General features: G+C 38.1%; 3 protein-coding genes across 3 annotated transcripts; 1 reads left to right on the top strand and 2 right to left on the bottom strand.

Moving 5' to 3' along the window:
* Positions 1–1,575: 1,575 nt before the first annotated feature.
* LOC135473002 (vesicle transport protein USE1-like) lies at positions 1,576–8,937 on the bottom strand. Its single transcript, XM_064752769.1, has 6 exons — positions 8,832–8,937; positions 7,311–7,360; positions 6,237–6,315; positions 5,251–5,395; positions 4,587–4,762; positions 1,576–3,860 (listed from the first exon to the last, which is right to left on the bottom strand). The coding sequence occupies exons 1-6, from the start codon at positions 8,925–8,927 to the stop codon at positions 3,681–3,683; spliced, it is 726 nt and encodes a 241-aa protein (XP_064608839.1). The 5' UTR covers positions 8,928–8,937; the 3' UTR covers positions 1,576–3,680.
* A 122-nt stretch (positions 8,938–9,059) lies between these two features.
* On the top strand, positions 9,060–14,801 carry LOC135474064 (uncharacterized). The gene is made up of 8 exons (XM_064754062.1): positions 9,060–9,262; positions 9,700–10,282; positions 10,579–10,685; positions 11,072–11,306; positions 11,594–11,712; positions 12,463–12,664; positions 13,842–13,927; positions 14,594–14,801. Exons 2-8 carry the CDS (start codon positions 9,709–9,711, stop codon positions 14,774–14,776), a joined length of 1,506 nt encoding a protein of 501 aa, XP_064610132.1. The 5' UTR covers positions 9,060–9,262; positions 9,700–9,708; the 3' UTR covers positions 14,777–14,801.
* Positions 14,802–20,703: 5,902 nt separating this feature from the next.
* On the bottom strand, positions 20,704–25,976 carry LOC135473775 (NADH dehydrogenase [ubiquinone] 1 alpha subcomplex subunit 13-like). The gene is made up of 4 exons (XM_064753668.1): positions 25,776–25,976; positions 23,724–23,802; positions 21,920–21,991; positions 20,704–21,163 (listed from the first exon to the last, which is right to left on the bottom strand). Exons 1-4 carry the CDS (start codon positions 25,864–25,866, stop codon positions 20,959–20,961), a joined length of 447 nt encoding a protein of 148 aa, XP_064609738.1. The 5' UTR covers positions 25,867–25,976; the 3' UTR covers positions 20,704–20,958.
* Positions 25,977–26,397: the final 421 nt, after the last annotated feature.

Below are 26,397 nucleotides of genomic sequence, written 5' to 3'. Positions count from 1 at the left end.
TCCTCAAGAATATTTCACTTATATTCTGTATGTACAACGGTGGCCAGCCCTATAGTGGGAGGAATCTGGCCAGAGCCGGGGGAAACCCACGACCATCCACAGGTTGCTGGAAGACTTTCTCACTTATGGTCTATGGTAAAAAAAAATTAGCACTTATATAAGCTATGTCTACTTCTTATTTCTTTTCATGGAGAAAATTGATCCGGGTGAACATAAACAAGACTGGCTATTCTAACCTGAAGGTCTAAATCTGTGAAGTTAGTAAATTGAATACTTTAGTCCTGCATGTAAGTGAGTGTCTGACTCCTCAAAGCAAGTGTGGACAAAGGTGAAAATGTGAAATTTGACTTAAATATTTAGAATATAAAATTCTGGCAGATATTTAGGATAGCCATTTTCAAGGTCACGTTGGCATTGGGATATGAAATTCAGGTGGGACATGAATATGGAGTGCTTGTATGAAGACAAAAGCAGAAAATGGCTGGGGTGAAGTTCTGCCTATTCTGTGACCCTTTGATCAGGTATATGTAGAGGATGAAGTCTGCCGCACGTTATGGTGTCTATTATGATGAAGTTCTACATACTGACTTGTCAAACATCGCTTCATGAAATAAGGCTTGGACCAAGATCATGAAATTGTTCTGAACAGTCACAACCATTTTATTGCACTAAAATTGTGACTTGAAGATAGATTCGTGATCTTGGTGTTGGATATTGGTGCACAGAGAACACTGACATGTGGAGTGAAAACGAAAAACACTCTCTCCTAACACTGCCCCACTTGTATGTCTACATATAACCCACATCTAAGGCAGCATCTGAATGAAAAGTATAACTCATCATCAAGTAAAGCTTATGCTGCAACCTGAAGACCCTGCCTCATCAGCAAAACTTCAAAAATCTAGGCCAAGGATCATGAAAAACAAAGTTGATAGATACTGAAACTTCTATAGGACTAAATATGCTTAATGTATCAACTTTAGTTTCATTTAATCAGATGATGAGATTTAAATGTATTAAAACTGGGAGAATGACTCCACTCCAGATGCTCTCACAACCCTTATGTTAAGCCTGGTTCTCATACAGCTTGCAAAAGAAGACAAGCACAACAATCTATGTAGCTGCATATGGACAACTATAAGCCAAGTAGTAATCCATCGCACATGTATGCTCCACACAAACGCCTGCTAGAATTACCTCCCTTGTCTCATGTTTTCCGTCTTCATGCCTAGTGGTTAAAGAAAAAGACAACTTTCTTCAGCTTTTTATCTACTCTATTTGTAAACCATCTGCTCTGGTTGGTTCCCTGAGATTATGCCACCTGTATTTTGCAGTTTGTGGAATATAGAAAAAGAAGGAAGCCATCTGTTACTGAGAGACGGTGCAAAGGTGGGCGTACCAAGATTTCTATTTTCACATTTTAGTCATGTTATGGCATAGTTTGCATCTCACAGAAAAGGATATACATGTACGCATGGTTACAGAAACAATTATTTAGAGAATAATGGCCCGACACATTTAATACTTACCCTGCAACATTTGTGTGTTCTAGTAGTAAGATACTCTCAATAATAAATTAAGTCTCAGATTAACCGTTTTAAAATTTCCAAATTTTTATTCATCTTCTTCACGAAATTTGAAGAAAAAAGTCAGGCAGCCAGAATACATAAAACAAATCCAGCAATAAAAGCTGAATTAGTAGAATGGCAAGTGGTAACAAAACAAAGCTTTCTATCTGAGAAATTAGCATACCTGTACATCACCAAGTAACTTATGTTAAACACAACCAGTTTTTTCATATTGCACTGTTCCTACCCACAACATCACCCTACATCATGAGTCATTTAAACTTTATTTCATGGAACCTATTACTATGTGAACACCATTACCATGGCTGAACAGTTGCCATTTCCAGTTTAGAATTTACAGCTGTTTTAATCCAAACACGGATTTTATTATGAGGGCCTCCGTGGTCCAGTCAGTGGTTAGCCTGCTAGCACATCAGAATTACTCAGCAGCTCTCACCAATGTGGTTGCTATGAGTTCAAGTTCAACTCATTCTTGCTCTCCGTCGCATGCAAGAAGGCCTGGCAGTAACCTGCGGATGGTCATGGATGTCCCCTGGAATGTGCTCAGTTTCCTCCTACCATAATAAGACCTCAGAGCAAAGAATGATGACTGGTCAGCCCAGTGTCAGTCTAATGTGACTGGGTAGGCTGTAATGTCTGGTGTCTGCGGCATGATACTTCAGTGGTGCCAGCACTTTGGTGGCATGGACTCGTCCTACCACAAGAACACACAGTATTTGTACACACAACTAATGGCACCTCTTTGTCATTTGACTGAAAAATGGTTAAGTTTGACGTTAAACCTCTAACATTTACTTATTCATTTCCGCCATAATACTGGTTGCCGTTGTGAAATACGAATATGAAAGTGAAATATTCTCGCCACTAGCTTAGTACTCGTACACATTTAAATGGCTTCTAGCTTTCGACTGCCATTTTCACTGCACATTTTCGGCCCTTAGATGTAGATTTAAAAAGTTTTTGCAGCAGTTTGTGGATATAGTGACAGGTGAGGAGTAACACTTTTCAAGTAGTGAACACCCATTCCATAGACTCACCACAGGCAAACTTGTGGAATGCTACTGTTAGGCCCCATGAAAACAAACTTCAGGCCAACTTGTATTAGAACAACAGGCACCTGAGGCATGGTAGAGTTGTCAAGGTACATGACACTGCCTTTAAATTGCTATGTCCAACAAGATGAAATTTTCCAGGTTGTACTGCTGTCTTTGTTCTCGGAGCCCTGATGGCAGTGAGAGGTCAACACCACTCTGTAGTGTAGTCTTGTATGAAGTGTCCTGCAGATGACATGCCTTCCATCAATATGATACATGTCGCACATGATAGAGTTTGTCAATAACTCGTCAAATGTCAGTGGTTTACTCCACTCATAATATTGTCCGTCCCATGGTATATAAAGTGAAAAATTCTTGAGTATTTATGGCATTAAACAATCAAATAAAACAAACATTGGAACAATGGGTTAGGTAATTAACTAAAAACAAAACCAGATATTGACCAGAAACCAAAAGAAACATTCAAGCATTAGGTAATAAAGTGACAAACACAGACACATGTCAAACACAAGTTATCGGCAACTGAACTGGGAAATGTCTCACCTGAGCTTTCACTAATTTCAATGACTAAGGCAGACATCTGAACAATTAAGCCATCATTTTAGAAGCTGGGATCAGCCTTCCTTTGTGTTAACAGTAATTATATTGTGATCAGAAGATGTAAAGATTGTCACATACATGAAGCAGCATCCTGGTTTTGGTCAAGCCAGATGTTCCCTGTCTATGTCAACGGAAGAACTTCAATCATATGTTCAATTTAGGACAAGTGAGGTAAATTCGAAGTATATGAAGATCTTCTCTCAAATGTTATTTAATAGAGGGAGCAGTAAAACAATTTGCTGGTGACCGTGCCTATTATTTCTTCATTCCCAAGCTGTCCTGTTCTTGGTTGTAGATGTACCTGTGATATATTCATTCCTTTGGTTCCCATGTGACAGATTCCACACTAGCAACTGGCACCATCTCGTCATGACTCAACATCATCAAAAGGGACCCAAATTCAGCATCTTAGAATGATTAACTGAATGTAGCTATGTCAGGACTTCTTTGAGAACATTCTCATAAAGAGGATCATCCACATGAAAGTTAGAGTCACCACAATTAGCATAATCCATATCCACCAATTACAGGACTTTGTAAAACCCTCCAGTCTGTCACTTTCCACTTTCAGCTTACTGTAGTTTGAATCTGCTAACTTTGTGCTCTCATGTAATTTCTGCAAAATATGACCAATATGATACATCAAAAGTCAAATACACAGCAGTTTGGTTGGAACAAAAAACAGTACATAAAACTAAAATGTTCACTGTTATTGAAGGCTCAGGGTCACTTCATTTCAAGTTACTTCATGTTGGCGAACCAACATTTCTGCCTCAAAAACCAAAAGCAAACACACAGAAACATACAAAGAATGAATGAATGCTTACGATGGTTTTATGATGTACAGTCATAAGACCATGAAGAGTCATTAGGTGTGTGTACATATAATGTGTCTTCTTGTGGCAGGGTGAATCCATGCCACCAATCTGCTGCTGCTACTGAAGTATCATTCTGAAGACACCAGATGTGCCACCCCATCGAGTCATATTATACTGACACCAGGCCAACCAGTCATTTTCCTTGTTCTAACCACTCAGTGCTGAGTGCCAAGCATGGTAGAAACAAGTAAAATTTTGTTTTTGGAACGACTTGACCTGGGTACTAACCTAGATTAGTACTGGTCTCGTACAATCCTGCCTGTGACAATGAATAATTTGGAAGGTTAGAAGCCAGTGATCTACTACATACTGAGGTGTTGTCTCTTATAATCCTGCCTGTGACAATGAAAAATTTCGAAGGTTAGAAGTCAATGTTCCAATAGTAACTGCGGTGTAATCTCATAATCCTGCAGGAGACAAAGAATACCTGTTGGAAGGTTAGAAGCCAGTGATCTAATACATACTGAGGTGTCATCTCGTATAATCCTGCCTGTGGCTGAGACATTGTCCTTCAGGTTACGTGCCAGCATAACCATCTCCTCAGCCAACTTCTCCTGTATCTGATGGTGATGCTGCAGGACCGAGTCTATATCCTCCTCACCACCAGTCCTCCTCTGTCTCAGCCCATTCTCCTTGGGTTCTACAACACACACACAATACAAACTGCTTGCTACATGTACCTCATTCAACAAATGAAGATCAGATTTAAATCAACCCTGTTACTTTACAAGACATCAGCAGAACAAATTTATATTCATCGATATAGTATCCCACATAAAATTTAAAATGCATACGCTAAATGCCCTAAAATTTTGTCCATGACTAAGCTGCTCATTTTCCCAGATTCTGGGAGTTCTATTAATTTTAGACAGGTGCTTTGACAGGTGTTTGGAAGGTAGGATGATATCCTACTGGGAAAATGTAGATTTTAGCACCAGAGGTAATATCTTCATGACATTTACTTCCCTCCAAAAAAGCTCTTTTGTGGTCGAATTCTATGTCATTTAGGGTATTTTTACTTTTGTGATGTTACACAATGTTAAAAATCACATGCCTGATTTATACCTTTAAGACAAGGATAAACTATGAAGACATACATTTCTCTAGTGCTAACAAACATAGTTGTACCTTTAATGCCTAGGAGTTCATCTCTGAGTTCTGTGTGATGCCTGGCCTTAGTCTGGAGGTGGAGTTCTTTGGCTGGTTTGTCCCTCACACTGTCATACCCTGGCACCAGTCGCTCTGTGGCCATCACCTTCTCACTTGCTGTAGGCTGCAACATGACAGGCAAACTACAATGGACTCCTAAAATATACAAAGCTACATGTATCATGGTACATGTAGTTCAATGCTACATCTAGCTCTGAAAACTGGACTGAGGTACAGGTCTACCAGGTTTGGCCTGTAAGAACCCTGAACTTGTGTGAAACATTACTAAAACTGCATCCAACTGGTAAACGTAGTGTCTGTCTAAATTCACATAACTCCAGCAAACAAAGCACTGGTATGATTATTTATTCATTTATTTATTTACACAACACTCAAAACACAGGTTGATATATTTATCTGATTGCAGTTTAATGCTATACTCAAGAATTTTTCATTATTATGGTTGAAGGAAACTGGAGTACCCAGTAAACCAATAATCTTTGCCTGACGAACTGACAAACTCTCCCACAGGTGACGCACAGGTAAGCACACCATATTGGTGAAAGATAAGTGGTCTTAATGAACATTAGATTGTCAAATAGACTACACAAACTCCAACAACAATCACCTAAGCCCTACAAGCAGTGAAATGAGTGGAATATCTCTGACCAAGTCTGATTTTGAGCCCACATCTCAAGTCCCAGCAATTGAAAGGTATAAAGCACCTATAACAGCTAGACCATGATTTTGGAATCTGCGTCAGGATATTATCTTCACATATTTGAAAACAGTATTTATAACAGTCTCACCGAAATTTCAGTTCTCTGCCTGAAATAATGTCTATCATGTGGCTATAATACAATACATCTGATAGATTAATTCTACAAGCTCAAGGTATCAACTATTTTTGCTGCTGTGTTTAAAAGCTCCTGTAAACTGAAACTATACGTTTAAAATACCCTTACCATTTTCTCAGCTTCTATTAAGCCTTTCAGGAAATCCACCTTCTTCCTGTATTCTGTCAGCAGTTCTTTCGTCGGCCTGCTGATTAAATTAATGACAAAATATGAAAAACTCACTTCTCTGAAAATATTGTATAGTGAAGATAATTGAAGTGAAGGGGAGAGTGACTGCCTTATGAATGGTTTCCCATGCCAATGATTGTCGGGATCTGAAACATTAGGACATATATAACAGTGTGTGCTTCCATCATTTAAACTTTCAATGTCTTGCTGGTTACTATGGAAACTAGAAATTTCATCAAATAGGTTTCACTTTATCTGGGAAAGTAGCTCATGTCAACATATACATGTACTTCTTTCCAAATTCTGAAACCCTGTGTGAAAAGGGTGGGATTTCTAATGTGTTCACATCATTCATTTTATTAGTGACGCACCACCAAATCAAAAATTTCACTGAAATAGTTTGAACAAGAATCTATTTTACCTAAACGTGAACCTGTATACCAAATATGAAATCTCATCTAAAACGCTAAGACTTCTATTACGATATATCATATCCTTTTCATATGAATACTGTCTTGTCAAGGATAGCTTCCTTGAAAGGCGAATAGTCAGACTTTGGCATTTTCAAACATTAATTAATAAAAGTAAGAGCCGGGGAAATCTCAAGATTGAAGAATATTTGACATAATAATTCTTCAACCTTTTCAACCACCACTGCGACCAATATTTTGCACCATTCTTAGAGAACTATGGGTGCAAAAACATAATTTATGCAGATTAATAAAACGTGTATCTTAAGTGACACAAACAAATTATTTTTAGCACAATTTTCAAAATAATGGTATGTCACTTTTTTCTGGAAAAAGTGCCTTAGTGGCTGAAAACATTGAAGGTAATAATGCAATCATGTTTACAAGTGGAGAAAACCACTGCATCTTTTCAAGTGCCTGATCAACTGTTTGGTAATGCTTAGTAAAAGCCAACGTAGCTGGAGCGAGATTTGTAGGTGTTACTTAATTTCCAAGGGTTCCTTATTGTTCTTTGTCTTAAACAGGAAAATTAACAGCGACTAACCTTGTTGCCTTACTGATTTCCAGTAACTGATCTTCTAAAGCAGCAACGTACTGAAATTAAAAATAAACATTTATTTATTATAAATACATTTATCTCAAATTTCACATTTCAAAGTTATTAGTTAAGGCTTTCAGCGTAAAACATACCCAGTAATAGGTATTGAGCATATCCCTAAGTCAACGTAAAAATACTGGCAATTCTCATCTGCATTCCTAGTGAAATGTGTTTGCTTCAGATCTGGGTGAGACACAGCGCATGGTCTACACATTCTGACATTAATGCTGGTGTCCTTGACAATGGAGACTTTTGCCTTTCAAAGATCCAGATTTCTCAGAGAATCTTTGATATCTGTTCTGTAATCACTTACAGAATTCTCATCAAATTATGGTTAAGCTATCACTGCTTCATATCTTTGCCAGAATCACTGGTGGAGATCTACAATGAGCTTTCACTTCATACTTAATTTCTTTTTCATCATGTCCTTACACATTGCAGCACTTGAAGTAAGAAAATCACTGCCATGTTCAGGACTGGTTTGAGGACAAAAAAGAGGTCAATACCAATGTTTTTGGTGTATCCCACATGATTAATTCATTCACAACTGTTTTAGGAAGTGAAGTCTAATAAACTGACTTGGAATGCCCCTTATCTGTTTGGAATAGATTACCCATTTTATGCCTTCAAGCAGAAAAGTAGCTCTTACAGATTCACATTTGGTGAATTCTAACATAGTAATCACAATGTTATTTGGACTCCAAAGGATTCAAAGACAAAAACAGATGCTGATTCTTGGACATCAACACCTGCATTGTCAGTCGACCTTCCACTGCAAAAGTTTTCTAACATAATCGTTCAACAACCAAAACACCAAATGTTCATGGCAGTATCTCACAGGTTATTATGTGTGCGGGTGAGTTGTGAGGTTAGAGCCAAAGTTGACACAAATTTTTTCCTGCCGACAATGTTTAGAAAGGACTTATCACGCATGGCGTGAATTAGTGTATGGTTAACCAGTGGTTCCTTCCCGTGGCTACAATACTCTTTCAGACAAATACAAAGAGAGGAGTTGAAATAGCCACCTGGTGCTAGTGCCATCATTACTATTCAACTACCAGCAGCATGTTTTTCTTCACAATGTTATTTATTTTTTCCGTTCTGTTGTTCTGTACTCATTATTCGCCGTCTGAACTGGGTGCCTCCGTTGTGCGCAAGCGACGCACAACTAGGTGCATCCTCAGGACATTTTACCCCAGGTGTCAAAAGCTGCTATCTAGTCTCGAGAGCGCATGAGAGAAGACCTCACGTGTTCGTACGTTGAACACACTGAAGAGGACGAGCTGTTCCTCCTTCTGTATATACCTCCATGGTCAAAGTAAAGGGTAAAATTGCAGTTATCACTCAAAGGGCAGATAACTCAGACTTTACAAAATTGCGCATCGTTCCACTGTAATCAAAGCACAGACAATGTGAAGAGTGGGATAATCAAGTGACAACAAATTCATTTTAACAAGGACATTTCACCTTCTCAAGTCTCCAGTCATTAAGCTTTTTTTCAGCCACTCTCGTTTCGCATCTGCGAAGTAAACGCTTAAAATTTATCTCCACTTTCGTCGCCATGCTGGCAAGTTCTAACATTTGCTCCTCCGCAACGTAAGAGCGTTAAATAAAGGGGAGGAAAACTTTGCGGGAAAAGTTGGCGCGCACCTTGGCGCGTTTTGGTCCCCATGACTACCGTTGACATTTCGAACAAGACACGGTCGAGAAATTACCATTGACGGGTGCTTGAGATTTTCCTTTCAAGCGGACAGTGTGTGTTTATTAGCTAGACTGGGACATTCAGATATCGCCTGAGGACATTCATTGGAGACGAGTACTTGTGAATACTTTTCAAGAGCATTTGTAAACGGGAACAATCAAAAGACGAGTAGACCAAGTAGGCCTACAAATAATAGGTACATTCAGTGTTGTGATTTAATTTGTTGTCAATCCGTAATGAAACTGTCAATACTGAATATAATAAAACATATGTTTTTGAAGGCTTATAGATCAGTAATTGATGATTTAATATACATGTAGCAATTTACATGTTTCCAGCCACAAGTTAAACTTTTTCTTTTTCTTTTGGTAACATAACAGTGTCAACGCATATAATAATAAAATAACCATATATACAAGTGTGTATATATTTTTCCGTTTTAATGTAGTAAAGTAAGTTCTGACTAAAGTTTAACATGTAAAATAAATATTTATTTATTTGATTTAAAGCTATATATAGTAGACAAAAAACATCTTTGAGGAATAATATAAAAGGTAATGAAACTTGACATATATATGACAGCTATTGGCTTGAACGCCATGCCTGCACTAAATGTACTCAAATATTTTTCAGATTGTCAAGATGGCAGTAGACGTGACAAAGCAGCCTCCTCCAGTACCAATAGACAACACAATAGACATAGAAAAAATCAGCTCATCCCACTTCACTGTGGGTCATGATTTATCCATTGTTAAAGACAGCATGAAGAGTATCTTCAAACTGGACTTCCCTTTCCCAAAGGGCAGTGAGAAAACACTACCCTCAGATCCTCCGGTCTTGGGACAGGTCATGCACAAGGACACAAAGTTTTTCAAAGACGACACATCAGAGACGATAAACAGCTTCCAATATCGCTATCTTCCCAAACCAGATCTGCAGTATGACCATGACACCATCGGGCAGACCAACTTCAAAATGGACAGAGATGTCAAAAAAATTGACAGCTTTAAAACAATCAATCGTCTTCACTTCCCGCCACTGGTAGATGAGGGATATGCTGTGGTACGACCGCCCTGCAAAGGGGGCTGGCACCCCAATTGTATCCCGCAAGGCGACCCCAGCAAAGAACACCAGCAGTTATCAGACTACAAGGAAAAGTTCAGAGGTCATGACACGCGTGTAGTCAAGGTCCCAAGAATTAGCAGTAAAGATAATGGTAGGAGATTTTTAATATGGTGTCTACCTCTCCTTTGACAAATCTGAATCAATTTTGAATTGCTTAATTGTGTTTTTTTTTTAATTTAGTTTCCAAATTTATGATAGTGGTGATCGAATGCAGTTGGAATAACAAGGTAACCTTCAATATTTATAACAGTTCAACTACTGCCTCATAAGCATCCCAGTCTACCATTTAATCAGATGTGCTGTAGACTTCATTACTATAGCCAACACATTACTGCAATTTGCCTGAAAATCATATGTTGTTATGGTCATCTCATGTTTGTGCGGCAGGTGAGTTGTCAACTGTGAAAGGAGATAAAAGGATGGTCAATTTTACTACAAGTTGCATGGACACATTCCAAGGTAGATGGTTGCCTCGGGTCCCTGCTGTGCCTGTGGTATGTGAAACAGTTTATTTCTCTTTTTATATGATTGAAATTTTATGGCTTGCTAAAGGTCCCTTGCTTGCAATAGAGCTTCATCACATATTTTCAGGAAATATGGGCAATATGGCAGTCTAAGGATTAGTGTTGAAACATTAATTGATGTATGTGCATGAGTTATCCCCCCTCGGGGTAACCTGGCAGTGGTTATCTCCCCTGGGTCGGTTCCATCCCCCTCTCCCCCATCCCCCATCCCCCTAGACATTTGCGTCTTTTCTTTTGGTTTAACGCGTGACTTTCATGTTCTCAATAAAAAAATAATAACTCACTATAATCTGAAAATAGAAAAAAAATATATTATTGTTACAAGTTACTAATTAAATTTCACCTGTGCTCTACAGCCAAGAATAATCAGTGTACCTCAAGGTGATCCAGAGAAAATTGTGACCAAGTCAACAACCATGTGGGACTCCTATCCACAAACCACCCCAAATAGCAAGCCTGACATCAACTTTGACCTTGAGAAAGCCACAAGGAAGATGCGCAAGAGCAATCATCATGATAAGGCCAGTCACGATTCCTGTGATGACTTCCAAACTGTTGCGAAAACTGCTTTTCCTCAGAAACAGTGTCCAGGTCAGTCAACTTGAAGTATCTTTTTGGTATATATCCGCCCAAATATATAGTTTCTTGTTTCACAAAACTTATTTTTATTTATTTGTTTGATTGGTGTTTTACGCCATACTCAAGAATGTTTTACTTATGTTTACAGTAGTTTGTTTTAGAACATGATGCCCTCTTTTCATCCAGGCTGACTTTGTCTATGCCATTTGCTACTCCCGACCAAATCACATTTTCATATTCAAGTCGAAAGTTCACAATCATTTTTTCTGTACAGTACTTTAACTTTACATAAATTCTAGTTGAAAGATTCCGCCCAGCATTCAGACGAAATCACAGCGACTTTCCTGCTGGTGACCTTGACCCTGAACGATCCCGAGCAAGACTAACGGACACCACCAATAACTTCCACTTTGGAAATGTAAGTTCGTGTGGACCGTACATATTATAAAATTGATGGTTTAACCCTACAAAGCCCAGGCTATGAAAGTTGCTTCTTGGAAACCAGCTCCTCAATCTTACAAGAATGTAGAAATTGAGTTTAATGTTTATTTATTTATTTGGTTGGTGTATAACGTATTATCAAGAATATATCACTTGTACTACAGTCTTATGGTGGGAGGAAACTGGGAGTTTAATCTGTAATGTAAATCATTTATCTGTGCTGCAAACCATTCGAAAGCATCAGAAAATAAAATGTTGTTGGTGAATTAAAACTATTAAGAATATTTCTGCAGTATTAATTTCTGCAGGTAACTGAAAGCACTGTGTCCATAATGATTGTCTGTCAAACCATTGATCCACAGTGCCCTTTCTGGGTATATAACCTGGGATTTTTCATTAAGGAGCACTATTGGTTTTACTCAGGACAGACACCATGTCGCATGTAAATTCTCGTTTGCAGCCTATGCTCCAACATTACCGACCTTCTGTGATAATGCGTGAAAAGCCAATCCGGCACCTAGCTTGATTTTTTGTTTATGTATCTATGTGATTGGTGTTTTATGCTGTTCTCATTATGGTGTGAGGAAACCAGGCAGAGTCCGAGGGAAGCTTGAATTTTTGGTACATTGTGGATTAACAGTCATCTTAATTAGGCATTCTAGCCTTGTTGTAATAATGTTGTGGAGATATATCTTAAAAACCCATGCATATTCACTGTTTGTTTCAGCCGGCCCTGAACCACATCAACCCAATTTTGTCAGGATCTGATTTCATCACCAAGAGTAAGCTAATATTTGGCGAGCCACGCCTGGGGGCCAGCTATTACGACACCTCCATGGGTCAAACATACGTCCCTAAGGCCAGCAACACTTGGCGTGTGCCCATGGGAAGTGGTAAACACAGTGTTGTACTGAGTGGTTACCCAACAGGTGAGTTGTACAGATCTCTGCTGTAAACTTTCAGTCATGAACTGCACCATCTTTACAAGCCAGTGGCTCTGCAGTGACCCTGAACATCACTTACAGTAATAATGAAGATTTTAAAAAAGTGTCAAAACTAAAATGTCTAAAACTAAGCCTCTCGCCAATGCAGTCACCATGAGTTCAAGACCAGCTCAGGCTGGCTTCCTCTCTGGGCTTTGTCTGGTTTCCTTCCATCATAATACTGGCTGCCGTTGAATAAGTGAAATATTCTCGCATATGGTGTAAAACGCTAATCAAATAATTAAATAAATCAAGTTGTGTAAGCCATGATACATTTTTATATTAAGATACTTTGAAATATGGCAGCCGCGAACTACATCTTCCAACAGTATGCTGCATTATCACCTTGTACTTAATGATTGTCTCATGTACACACAGAAAATCCTGGTGTCATTATTTTTTGTACAAATTCAAATGCAGTAATACACTTTGCTATTGCTGTGTTGGAGAAAAGTTTCACAGAGTTTTTCAGCCTGATTTTCAAACTCTATGGATACCAAATTTGTTTTTCTGACAATTACCACAGATTCATTCGTATGGACAAGCATGCCAGGAAACACAGTGATCGTGTGAAATCATGGTCATGCCCATTAAGTAGCAGACAAATACCACAATTTCATGCATCTCCCAGTGTTTAGCCATCAAATCCTGTACTGTAAACATTTGGTGTAAACATCACGGCTGGCCCCAATGGCTCAGTTGGTAGAGTGTCCTCTTCGGGACCGGTAGATCTAGGGTCAATCCTGGATCAAGTCACACCTAAGACCTTAAAAGAGGAAGTTGTAGCTTCTTCGCTTGTTCAATCATGGCACAGGTCACATTTAAGACCTTAGAAAAGGAAGTAACTTCCTCGCTTGAAGGTTCAGCATTAAAGGGATAGTGCAATGACTGGTTGCACTATCCCCTGGCTTGAGTGGGGCAGCTTACTTGCCTTCAGTAAGGCATCTCAGTGAAGCAGCACTAGATACAAGAGGGGTGGAAATCTGTCCTGCAACAAGGAGGCACATTACACGTACATGCACTTCGTCGTCATATGACTGAAAAATTGCTAAGTACGACGTTAAGCCTTAAGCACTCACTTTTGGCACAAATTCATTTAAATGCCTTTATGGTATCTCTTCAGGTAAAGTGAATGAGACAACCACTAGCTGTGATTTCCAGAACCCTAAGCAGGGGCGTCTCAGGCCCAATCCACAGATGATCAAGAGTGTAAGTGGATTCATCACCCTATTACAGAAGACTAGATGGTATAATGTAATCTAGATGGCATATCCTAAACTATCTTTACTTATTTATTTCTTAGATTTTTGTTAGATTCTTTTTTCAAATAAAAATAAAATAAAACGTAGTCAAATCTTTTAATTTTGCAGTAGGCTTTTTTGACAACTTTAGGTGTGACTAGTAACTTTGTTTTATTAAAATACCCCATTTATCTGGTTTGGGAGCAGGGCAGGAGGGAACGTCATGAGAATTTAATCCAGTGGTGAAAATAAATGTAAAAAAAACTTGGTTTCACATCCCTGACATCCAACATTATCAACATGGTTCCTGAAGCCAGCCATAGAACTGGATTTTACTGTCAAAATAAATCTGGGCCAAAAAAGCATATTTGGATATACTGTAGTTTTTAATTGTCATTTACTGATGCTTAGTCCCTATTTATTGTTTCCTTTTAGTCAGTAATGCTCGCTCTGGTGTCTGAATGTGTAATGGTATCTGCTTGAAAATAGAATTGCTCGGTTCCCGGCTTCTCTAAATAAAGTCACTTAAATTGTACGTTTATATATATGTAATATCAAATCTTTAGTGAAAGAATTAATTCTGAACACAGTACATTTGAACATTCACACAATCATTTGATCTTCTTTGTTTCAGTTGTCTGATCATCATATTCATCCCCCTCTGAATGAGCAGGATTTTCTCACAACTCACAAGGATACATTTGTTTCCAAGACAACAGCGAGAGAGCCCATTGACCCCCACAAGCTTCAGGTCAGCTCAGTACCCCTGGGGACACTGACCACACAGGAACCCAAGTATGGGGACAATCTAGACTAAACACAGCTGAATATGAAGATTTACAGTTATAGGGGAAGTGGGACAACATACGCTATAATCAACAGTGAGAGAGGACACTGCAGAAAGGAAAATGGGCAAAATTCAGGATTTGATGTCTTGTGTTGGGGGATGGAGAATCAAACATGTAACAGCACAGCCTATTGTAGCCTCCTATAAGGAGATGCTTCCTCTCCGGCCATACCTGGGAAGGTCTGGCAATACCCTGCAGATGGTCGTGGGAGAATCAAACATGTAACAGCCCAACCTATTGTAGCCTCCTATCAGGAGATGTTATTGGCCTATGCCACAGGGGGTGTGGAGCAACTTGTAGGGGATAATAGATAATCTACAATAAGGTTAGAGACATATCTGCAGTAAAATTACAGCCGGAGAAGACAATCTACAGTAGGTTACAGTCAGAGGAGACAATCTACAGTAGATTATAGTCAGAGGAGACAATCTACAGTAGATTAGTCAGAAGAGACAATCTACAGTAGGTTACAGTCAGAGGAGACAATTTACAGTAGATTACAGTCAGAGGAGGCAATCTACAGTAGATTAGTCAGAAGGGACAACCTACAGTAGAATACAGTCAGAGGAGACAATCTACAGTAGATTACATCCCGAGGAGATAATCTACAGTAGATTACAATCAGAGGAGACAATCTACAGTAGATTAGTCTGAAGAGACAATCTACAGTAGGTTACAGTCAGAGGAGACAATCTACAGTAGATTAGTCAGAAGAGATAATCTACAGTAGATTACAATCAGAGGAGACAATCTACAGTAGATTAGTCAGAAGAGACAATCTACAGTAGGTTACATTCAGAGGAGACAATTTACAGTAGATTACAATCAGAGGAGACAATCTACAGTAGATTAGTCAGAAGAGACAATCTACAGTAGAATACAGTCAGAGGAGACAATCTACAGTAGATTACAGTCAGAGGAGACAATCTACAGTAGATTAGTCAGAAGAGACAATCTACAGTAGGTTACAGTCAGAGGAGACAATCTACAGTAGATTGGTCAGAAGAGACAATCTACAGTAGGTTACAGTCAGAGGAGACAATCTACAGTAGATTACAGGCCGAGGAGAAAGTCTACAGTAGATTACAGTCAGAGGAGACAATCTACAGTAGATTAGTCAGAAGAGACAATCTACAGTAGAATACAGTCATAGGAGACAATCTACAGTAGATTACAGGCTGAGGAGATAATCTACAGTAGATTACAGTAAGAGGAGACAATCTACAGTAGATTAGTCAGAAGAGAAAATCTACAGTAGAATACAGTCATAGGAGACAATCTACAGTAGATACAGTCAGAGGAGACAATCTACAGTAGATTAGTCAGAAGAGACAATCTACAGTAGGTTACAGTCAGAGGAGACAATCTACAGTAGGTTACAGTCATAGGAGACAATCTACAGTAGATTAGTCAGAAGAGACAATCTACAGTAGAATACAGTCATAGGAGACAATCTACAGTAGATTAGTCAGAAGAGACAATCTACAGTAGAATACAGTCATAGGAGACAATCTACAGTAGATTACAGGCCGAGGAGATAATCTACAGTAGATTAGTCAGAAGAGACAATCTACAGTAGGTTACAGTCAGAGGAGACAATCTACAGTAGATTAGTCAGAAGAGACAATCTACAGTAGATTACAGTCAACAGAGACAATCTCCAGTAGGTTACAGTCAGTAGAGACAATGTACAGTAGGTTACAGTCAGAGGAGACCATCTACAGTAGATTACAGTCTGCAGAGACAATCTACAGTAGGTTACAGTCAGAGGAGACAATCTACAGTAGATTACAGTCAGCAGAGACAATCTATGGTAGGTTACAGTCAGAGGAGATTATCAAGAATAGATTACAGTCTAACAAGCTTTCAACTCACATGCTGGGAGCTTTCTGTGAAGTCATTACAAAGTTCATTGAAAGCATACTTTCATGACTTCAGAGAAAGCAGATTTTCACCACTTGTTATTTCTTTATCATTTAGAGGAAAAGGAGAATTTTCGAGTCTTACCAATGAAAGCTTAAGTTGACTGTATCCTATTAGGAACACATAGGCCAAACTGATTTTATAATCCCCTGGTATTACTGATCCATTGACAACACACTCATTGCCTGTTCCCCAAACTTTTTAACACCTGGAGTTTGAGCACATTATCTGAATCCTAATATGCAATCTGTTGAACGTGTTAAAACAACTGTTGTTTTTCTTTAAACTAATTATTGAAAGTGAATTTTTGATATTAGTAAGTGAGATAATTTTTGTATCAGTAAATAAATTATCTGTTGGCGAATGTATTTTTCACATGTGGATATTGGTAAATCATCAGTGGTTATTGACAAGTATAGTAGTGTTCTGCTGTCACCAGAATCTCCTAGCTTTCAGTGTGAAATTGTATCTAGCGTCTAACCTTGTTTCCTGGCCATATGTGCATATGCAGTACATTGTAACATCTACTTTTCTTAAGTTTGCCTGACATGCAGATTGGCAGTTGTCAACTGCTGCTCTTTATTCCTGAATACATGTCTATCTAACAATGTAGTACATGTAAATAATGGGTCACTGTCCAGTTGATGGGTGGAGGAACCTAGGCAGATAAACCAGGACTAACTGGACTTTGAACATGCACACCACCTTACCGGCCAAGATACCTTATACTGTTGAAACTTAACATTACAGAAGTATTACCCTCATTACGATATTACATGTAAGCCAGTATTACTGCTAATATACTCTGTTTTTATACTTGCGATTTTGAATTATACATGTCTTTATACATGTCAAAGTGTTTTGATTGATAGAATATACCCTTTGCCTGGAGTTGCCATTAACTTACTAGTGTATTTAATGAGGTTTGCATGTTTTTTCCTGATGCGCTTGTTCAACTATAAATGAAACATGAGCTGTTTACCAATATGTTCACTATGTCTTTTTTTGTACTGTAATGTTTGAATACTTTGCAAAGTTTTGTACCACAATAATTATGTGTGCATTTTGATATATGCATGATATGTAACCTCCTGAAACAGACTCTCAGTACTTTGAATTAAAACTGTTAATCATCCGTTTGTTGTGAGAAAGGCAAATAACCTGGCTGTGCCTTAACGAGGTATGTTCAAATATTATATATGTACATCATAACATACACCAGCTAAAATCATAACCTTATACTATAGCGATCATATGGGTGAAATAATAGTTACCTGACCGTTTGGTTAGTCTTCAGAACCACGAGATACAATGTTAGAGTGTTAAATTTGAAGCAGTATTACATGCATGTCCATTTTGATACTAATATACATGTTAAAGTCAGTATTAATTTTAATTAACTTTTACAAGTACCATTACAAATGTTTTTGTGTGTTTAAACAGAATAAATGTAATCTTTGTTTGAAATGGAATTTACATCCATGTACTAGTCTGTACTCCTTGCACACAGTTTGTGTGTTAACACCATCTGTATCAGTTTAGATGTAAAATGTTTTTTCTACAATACTTTATTAAAGTCTTGGGATATTTTGTTCATTGTGTTTTCAAGTTTTTCATTTTCTGATAACAGTTCATTTTTTAAAATTCTTTTTAAGTGTAGCATCTGTAGACTTATAGACTGAAACCCAATGTTTTCTATGGAATTCAGAATTTATCAATTTTAAACTGTTTCTATGTTTCCAGTTTATAAATTTCTTGAGAACAAACTGAGAGTGGACAGGAATAGTCCAATAGTGGTGCAATTCCATGGCCTTTATCGTGGGCAGATCTACTCTGTACCCTTTTGGCCAAGATAAGCAAGAGACAGCAATTCTTAGACAATTACGAGAGTGGATGTAAGTGTATGCATTAATTACTCAAGTGGCTATGGATGTTTGACTGATAATTGGTCATTTGTTATAGGGTACAGGAGTACCAGTAAAGTCGAATACACTGCAATGATGTTATTAACCAGTGAAGTCAATGTTGTTGCTTATTGACATCTCACTGCATGCTGTGGTGTTCCTATATACTGTGACATTCTTAAACACTCTGATCTTCCTGCGTACTGTGATGTCACTACATAATGTATACTGTCATGTCACTACATAATGTATACTGTGATGTCACTACATAATGTATACTGTCATGTCACTGTATACTGTGATGTCACTACATAATGTATACTGTCATGTCTCTACATAATGTATACTGTGATGTCACTACATAATGTATACTGTCATGTCTCTACATAATGTATACTGTCATGTCACTACATAATGTATACTGTCATGTCACTACATAATGTATACTGTCATGTCACTACACTTCTTAAACACTCTGATCTTCCTGCGTACTGTGATGTCACTACATAATGTATACTGTCATGTCACTACATAATGTCTACTGTGATGTCACTACATAATGTATACTGTCATGTCACTACATAATGTATACTGTCATGTCACTACATAATGTATACTGTCATGTCACTATATAATGTATACTGTCATGTCACTACATAATGTATACTGTCATGTCACTACATAATGTATACTGTCATGTCACTACATAATGTATACTGTCATGTCACTACATAATGTATACTGTCATGTCACTACATAATGTATACTGTCATGTCACTACATAATGTATACTGTCATGTCTCTACATAATGTATACTGTCATGTCACTACATAATGTATACTGTCATGTCTCTACATAATGTATACTGTCATGTCACTACATAATGTATACTGTCATGTCACTACATAATGTATACTGTCATGTCACTACATAATGTATACTATCATGTCTTTGCATTCTGTGAGGTTCCTGCATAGTGTGACACCAATGAGTGACGCCCATTTATACTGCAACATTCCTGCAAACTACGATGTTCCTGCAAACTACGACGTTCCTGCAAACCACATGCCTGCACATTGTGAGCTTCTTGCATACTATGACATTCCTATAGACTATGGCACCAATGCATACTGCAATGTTCCGGCAAATTACGACGTTCCTGCAAACTATGACATTCTTGCACACTGAAAGCTTCCTGCAAACTATGATGTTCCTTAATACTGTGACATTACTGCACACAGTGAGGCTCCTGTATACTGTCATGTCACTGCATTTTTGTCTTCTCCCTACCATGCCTACCTGGAAATTGCTCAAGTCTCAAACTATTGGCATAATGCTCGATACACGTACTGAGAAACTCAACAAACAAGAATCCACCATAAATGTTCAATGCATGATGACACAGCCCACCCTGTTTTCACTGGAGAGGTCATAACTTCTGTACATTACAGGTGAGGGAGAACACAGTAGCTCATGTTATCAGGACAGTTTGTCTCCTAATTGTGGCAGTATTGTTTATTTAATGCTCTTAATAGGAGTAATATGTCCGCGAAACCAATGGCAGTATCTATGCGTGTATTAAAAAATAACTCGGGCATTCGCAAACGGTGATGAACAAGCACCCAAACCAGTGCTTTTGGTCCTCCTGCCGTGACATTCAATCAGAAAGTAATGGATTTACCATTTTACACACACCCGTGGCCAATTCTACGAAACAGCCACAAAACTACGTCTGATGCAATTTACCATCACAACATACAGTGAAGAAATACATCACCGTGGTAAATGTACTTAGGCAGCTTTGCTACAGTTTTGTAGAATGGGTCCCAGAGCACCCTGGATGAAAAGAATTGCACCACTTTTTTACCTAAATTCTATACAATTTGTCAACTGTAAACATAAGTGATATCAATGCTGTTCTGTTGCACTGCTCAATCATCAAGAAGCAAAACCAGATGCATGGAGTCATGGGATATCCTTGCTAAAATGCTCCTGAGAAATTACGAGTCACATTTATGGTTTACTGGTATGTCCACAACAGAATCACACGCATAAATGAAAAATGTCATTGATATAACATCACACAATTTTTATTTTCTAGTTATTAATAAACATTCAGTCTGCTAAATTCAAGGTGAAGCATGGATAGACATTTTTTTTTTTACAAAAAGGAAAACACTGTTTCCAGCTTACACTGTGGCTTACACCTCACAGTCCATTGATGTTCTACTTCATTCATTATGATATTCACACTCCAAGAGACAACGTAGCGGAACACCACACGTTACTCGTAGCTAGGACAATTTCTACGAACACTGCACTGTTAATGGTAACGCTTCTCATATACTCTGTCGTAGAGGTCCCACCAGCTGCTATGAATGTAGTACTCGTACCACCCCGGCAGAATGAACCTCCCCCGAGGGTTGTGGAAGATGGGCTCATCAAACAGCTTACCAGTCTCCCAGCCAGGGTAGTCCTTCATCAGTTCGTTCTCCTCGTCACGAATCATGCGAAACTGTTTCATCAACCTGCAAAGACACAGATGATGCAACATAAGACAGACATATCAAACTCAGGAATTACTTACAGTTGATTTACAAAGCTATATATAGATGATATCATCTAAAAGGGGTATCTTGCATTGACTGTTGCAAGGGGGAGAAATATTACACATGTATACATATGTATATAAACGCATATGGACAAATATCAGTAATAGTACAAGACTGGACGGAATGCTGTATCCCATTGCTGCCATTGCCAAAGAGGCAACAAAAATGAAAACCAAACTCCTACCAGCGACAAAATTAGAATACAACTTCATGTATTTATACCTGGAGTTAGAAGCTTTGGGTTTTGCTTTAGTTGCATAAAATTAGAAATACATGTAGTAAGTAATTTACTACATATTTGACACTAACAAACCAGTTAAGGCTCTACTCTGTCCTGATCTTTCATGATGTTGAAACTGAGCTGGTTATCAAACTCTAGCCCTACCTCACTTTAAAATACTTTATTCTGATGTTCACACTCTTGCTGGGTTAGGAGGAATATAACAAAAGAGACCCAAGCGGATAAACATTGAGGCAAAAGACAATTACAATTACTGATTTTACAGGTTCCTTAGGTATCCACTTCTGACAGTTGTGTAATGAGACATTTGCCGTACAACATGGTGGATTAGGCGGATCTATTCTAACAGTTGTTTAAGATGAAGCACTAAAGTGTTCAGAGGAATAAGAACACCTGCTTAAGATATCAGCACAAAGACCATGAAAACTCACATTCGGTGCTTCTCTGCCATAATTAATGGTTCTAGCGCTATCCTGGATTCTGTTACTTCCAAATTCATCTTTCTGTGAAAAAAGAAGAAAAAAATGTGTAGTAACAATACTAAACACAATGAATACCTGAACATTATGGAACTAAATACATTGTGCATGATCACCTGGTCTCATTGAAAGTGTAAACAATATGACCATAAGAATTAAATGTAACATGTTTACAGGCTCATTTTAAAATAAAATTGATCTACACCAAGGACCACAAAAAAAGCCAAGGCTGAAAATGAAAAGACCACTTCCTGGTGCTTAGTGGATATGTGGAATAAGTTCATTAAACCACAGTTCAAGGTCAATCTGGTTGTTGTACCTGACATGATGTTTACATGAACTGAACCTGTGTACAGAATTTTATCAAACTTTGACATTAATTGGAGCAGTTATGGCATGAAAAGCAATAACCAATCAGAACAAAGAAAATCAAGACAAATTAAAGCTGTTATCCAACAGTGTTGCCAGTGTCCACACTACTAATCTTTTACCACTTTTAGGAGCCTGATGTCTGTAAAGTTCATCATAATGGGAAAACAAGCGAAAAAAGATTGGCAGGAATTAACTGGATTTGAACCAAAGGCAGCTAGATGCAATGCCTATTGGGCCTTGAGGATTGCAATTTTGGGGATCAGCTCTGTGCACTCAAAATAAACTGTATACTGGATACTAGAAATAAGAATTAGAAACAGAAACAAAAAATGCGGAAAAATGGAAAGTAATATACTAGGTTTGAACCCTAGAAGACTGCCAAGCATCATTCACAATTGGCCTACTTCTAAAGACTAGCATCCAGATTAGGCAGCTTTGAGCTTCTGCTGATTGCTGAGCACAAAAGACAAAAAGAATACATTGTTGCAAACTTGATGCCCATCCCATGGGAAAACTGCAGCGAAGGGTTTCATGCAGTCCAGCACAAAGTTCCCATGTTATTTAAATACGAGGGTTTTTATCAAATTTTTGTTGGGTTTTGGGTCATAACATGAAAACTATACCATACAATTTGTAATCCTGACATTAAGGTGCACTCTATAGTGTATTTCTTTAATTATTTCAAGCAGTTTATAGAACTGAATTACTTTGGATTGTTCATTGGTTTGATTGTACTTTGCAGGGCCTGACATCCACTTAGAAACCGCTGATGAAAATTTCGTGCCTATAGCTTCAGCCGTTCTGGATTTTTTCAGCTTATCAATAAAACTTAAAATGGCTGCTACCCTGATTCCTCAACCTTTTCGCATATCAACTTTAAATGCAATTTATGCACACTTTCCATTTGTTTTTGGAGACATAACGACATTGGTTGGATTGGAAAGTTTTAGGACTTTGCAAAAAGTATAAGTTTATCAGTCAATACAGAATAATGCCTTCAGAATATGCTATAATGAACACCTTGCAAACATGAGAAAAGGTTAAAGAATTACAGTAAATGATGTGACGGTCAAAAGTTGCTTCATACGTTTGTTATATAAACTCCAAGGTTTGGTTTTTATATACTTACTAGTTTTCGAGACATCGCAATTAAACAAGCTAAGAACAATAATAATAATAATAATCCAAATGATCTAAAGCGAAGTCCAGCTAGGATGATGTGGACCTCTATATATGTAAAATTTTAGCAAAGAGGGAAGCATGATAAATAAATGATGAAAAGCAGTAGGTAAAGATGACAATAATTTCTGTCACAATGTGAAAATTCACAGCTCCTACAATATTTATTTTTCATGAGGACTGAGATTTTATACATCCAACCTACTTTACTTCTTGCAATTTGAAGAATGCATATGACCAGGTAAATGCATTCACCCCAAGGAAGGCCCCAAACATGGCAAACCCTGGAAAATAAAAATGACAAAGAATGCCAGAGTTATTATTTTCATGCAAATATAAACCAGATTTCAGTATATCTATTAATGCAACAAAAGTAAATGTACATGTAAATGGAACATTACATTGGAGCTCAATTCTGATAAAAGATGATTACCACTGAAGCTTTCCACTAATCTACAGTAATGACCTAAACCCTCTCCCAAAAATGTGCATTATATATTTCTCAGGATGGCTGCTTGTTTTTTAATATTTAGATGATCGACAGCTCGTGATTTTATCGCTCTGCTCACATCTGAGCACCAGACGAAGTATTAAAAGACGAACAGCCATCCGGGGTTGCATTTTTCCAGTAGCATACCATAGTACCTTCAAAACATTCAAACACTTTTCTTAGATCAACAGAACTCTCAGAATCTCACACAAAATGAGCAATTTACATCAGCAACATGTAGCCATGATAGAAATTTGAGGTCATTTACTGCATGTAATTTTAAGGAACTTGTATTGGTTTACTCAATAAAACATTAAAGATAATGATAAAAAAAAAAAAATTTAAATGACATCCTTGGAGGTAGCACTATTTTGATAGGACATTCTCTTTTAGTCATGGAAATTGATATGTGCTATTTTAAAAATTCTTGCATTCATCCTAACACTGTTACATCTAGATGTATCAGGAAATTGCTTGGTTATTAACCTTGGGTGACTATCACTTTGCTTTTTTATATTTGGCTGGCACTTGCATAGTCATGGATTGCTCCCATTCACCCCTAAAGGAAACATCACAAAACAGATGATTACTAACCTCCCACACCCATCCAGCCACCCCTATACAATGCTTAGGGCCCTAGACCGCCAGACAGATAAAATCCTGAGTTGTCAATCATCCCAAAGGTAAATACCCATCCATATTTCAGCAAGCCCAAACTGTCCAATGATTCCCAAAATGACTGATAGTTCTCGGGCTTCACAGCTTCAAACGATGGGCATGTGTGTCCCAGCAACCATTGCACCTGCATGGTGTAAGTAATGGGCGGCCATCTTTGTGAAGTTCAAGTGAGCGGACAAGTTCAACTTGCTGAAATACGGATAAGTATTTACCTCTGGGATGATCAACAGCTCAACTTTAATCTGTCTGGTGGTCTAGGACCCTAAGCATTGTATAGGAGTAACTGGAAAGGTGCGGAGTAATCGCCTCTTTTCCAAAATTTCGCGATGTTTCCTTTAGGGGTGAATGGGGGCAATCCATCACTATGCAAGTGCCAGCCACATATAAAAAAGCAAAGTAATAGTCATTCAGGGCTACTACATTATGAGGTATAAGCTCAATCAGCATTTCAGGAGTCTTGCAAGTTCATGCAGATATCAGCGAGATAGGTGGAGGGATCTCGCACACTACCGCAGTTGTGATTTTTTTTGTTAGGTACCCATGGCACCATCAAGTGGACAGACAGATGTGTATTCAATACAGCAACTACCGCCAAATAATGTCTTTAATCCACATTAGTTTGCGAAAGCGCCCACCTGTCTCTCCAATAATTGTGTGAGCTTGCGAGACCCCTGAAATACAGAATGGGCCTATTAATGCCATGGATTCTCACGGACAATTGTAGCAAATAAGCACTTTCATCATTTGAGCATGAACCAAACTGATAAATGAAAAATAAAAGTTATGGTACATTGTGATAGTTAAGTCTTAAGCACTCTTCATTAGTTGCCATGGTATTTTCAATCAACTTAGTCGACAATAACTTTTACCAACGATACGTTTACTTTGATAAACAATGAATCTGTGCCTGTTGAACTGTAAAAATTCCATGTTATGATATCACGCAATTTTATTTGTGCGAACATTCCTGGCAAAAGTAACACAGTTTATCATCATCTGACTTTTATTCCAAATTTATTTACACACGTAGCATTATCTGTGGTCGAATTTTCGACACCACAAAGTTAGAACTGGGATAAAATGAATTACCCGACATTCCTTTTTTTGGAATCTTTTTAGCCCATTCTATAGGTCCGTATCCCGACCTAGGAGGCATATCCTGTTTGTACTTCGTCGCCATCCTGGGACGAGTATGTCCTAGAGGACAAGTTAGACAGAAGACCTTGACAAACGCAGATATGAAGAAGGTTGACTACAACATGGAGGAACTTTGACACAGTTCAGGATAACCCGGTCACGTGGTCGTGACTGGAACGGTAGAAAAACTCGCGGTTAAGTTTCGGTGGCTTGGTCACCATCACACGATGAAAGCCAACAGACAATGGGCTTTCGTATGTAAAGTTTTAAAAAAAGGCAGGACACAAGAAATATCTACAAACTTGCACAAAGCGCAGTTCGACAAGAGGTGCGGCAAATGAAACTCAGGCCACTTTTTCAACAAATAAGGCCTCACGAACAGTGAGAGCGTAGAAATTCATGTTCATGTTCATGTTCATATGGAAACAAGCCGAGTTATATTTTCTTTGGAGCAACGCATATATTTCGAAACACCTCGTTATCAGCATCTAGAATAGATCTGTGTGTTGAAAAAAGTACTCAACGCAGTAGGGGAGGTAATCAGATAAATTCACCATATCGATAAATATTCATG

The sequence above is a fragment of the Liolophura sinensis genome, chromosome 8 (genome assembly GCF_032854445.1).
Source record: "Liolophura sinensis isolate JHLJ2023 chromosome 8, CUHK_Ljap_v2, whole genome shotgun sequence".
Taxonomy (NCBI): domain Eukaryota; kingdom Metazoa; phylum Mollusca; class Polyplacophora; order Chitonida; family Chitonidae; genus Liolophura; species Liolophura sinensis.
This window is presented reverse-complemented; position numbering and strand designations above follow the sequence as displayed.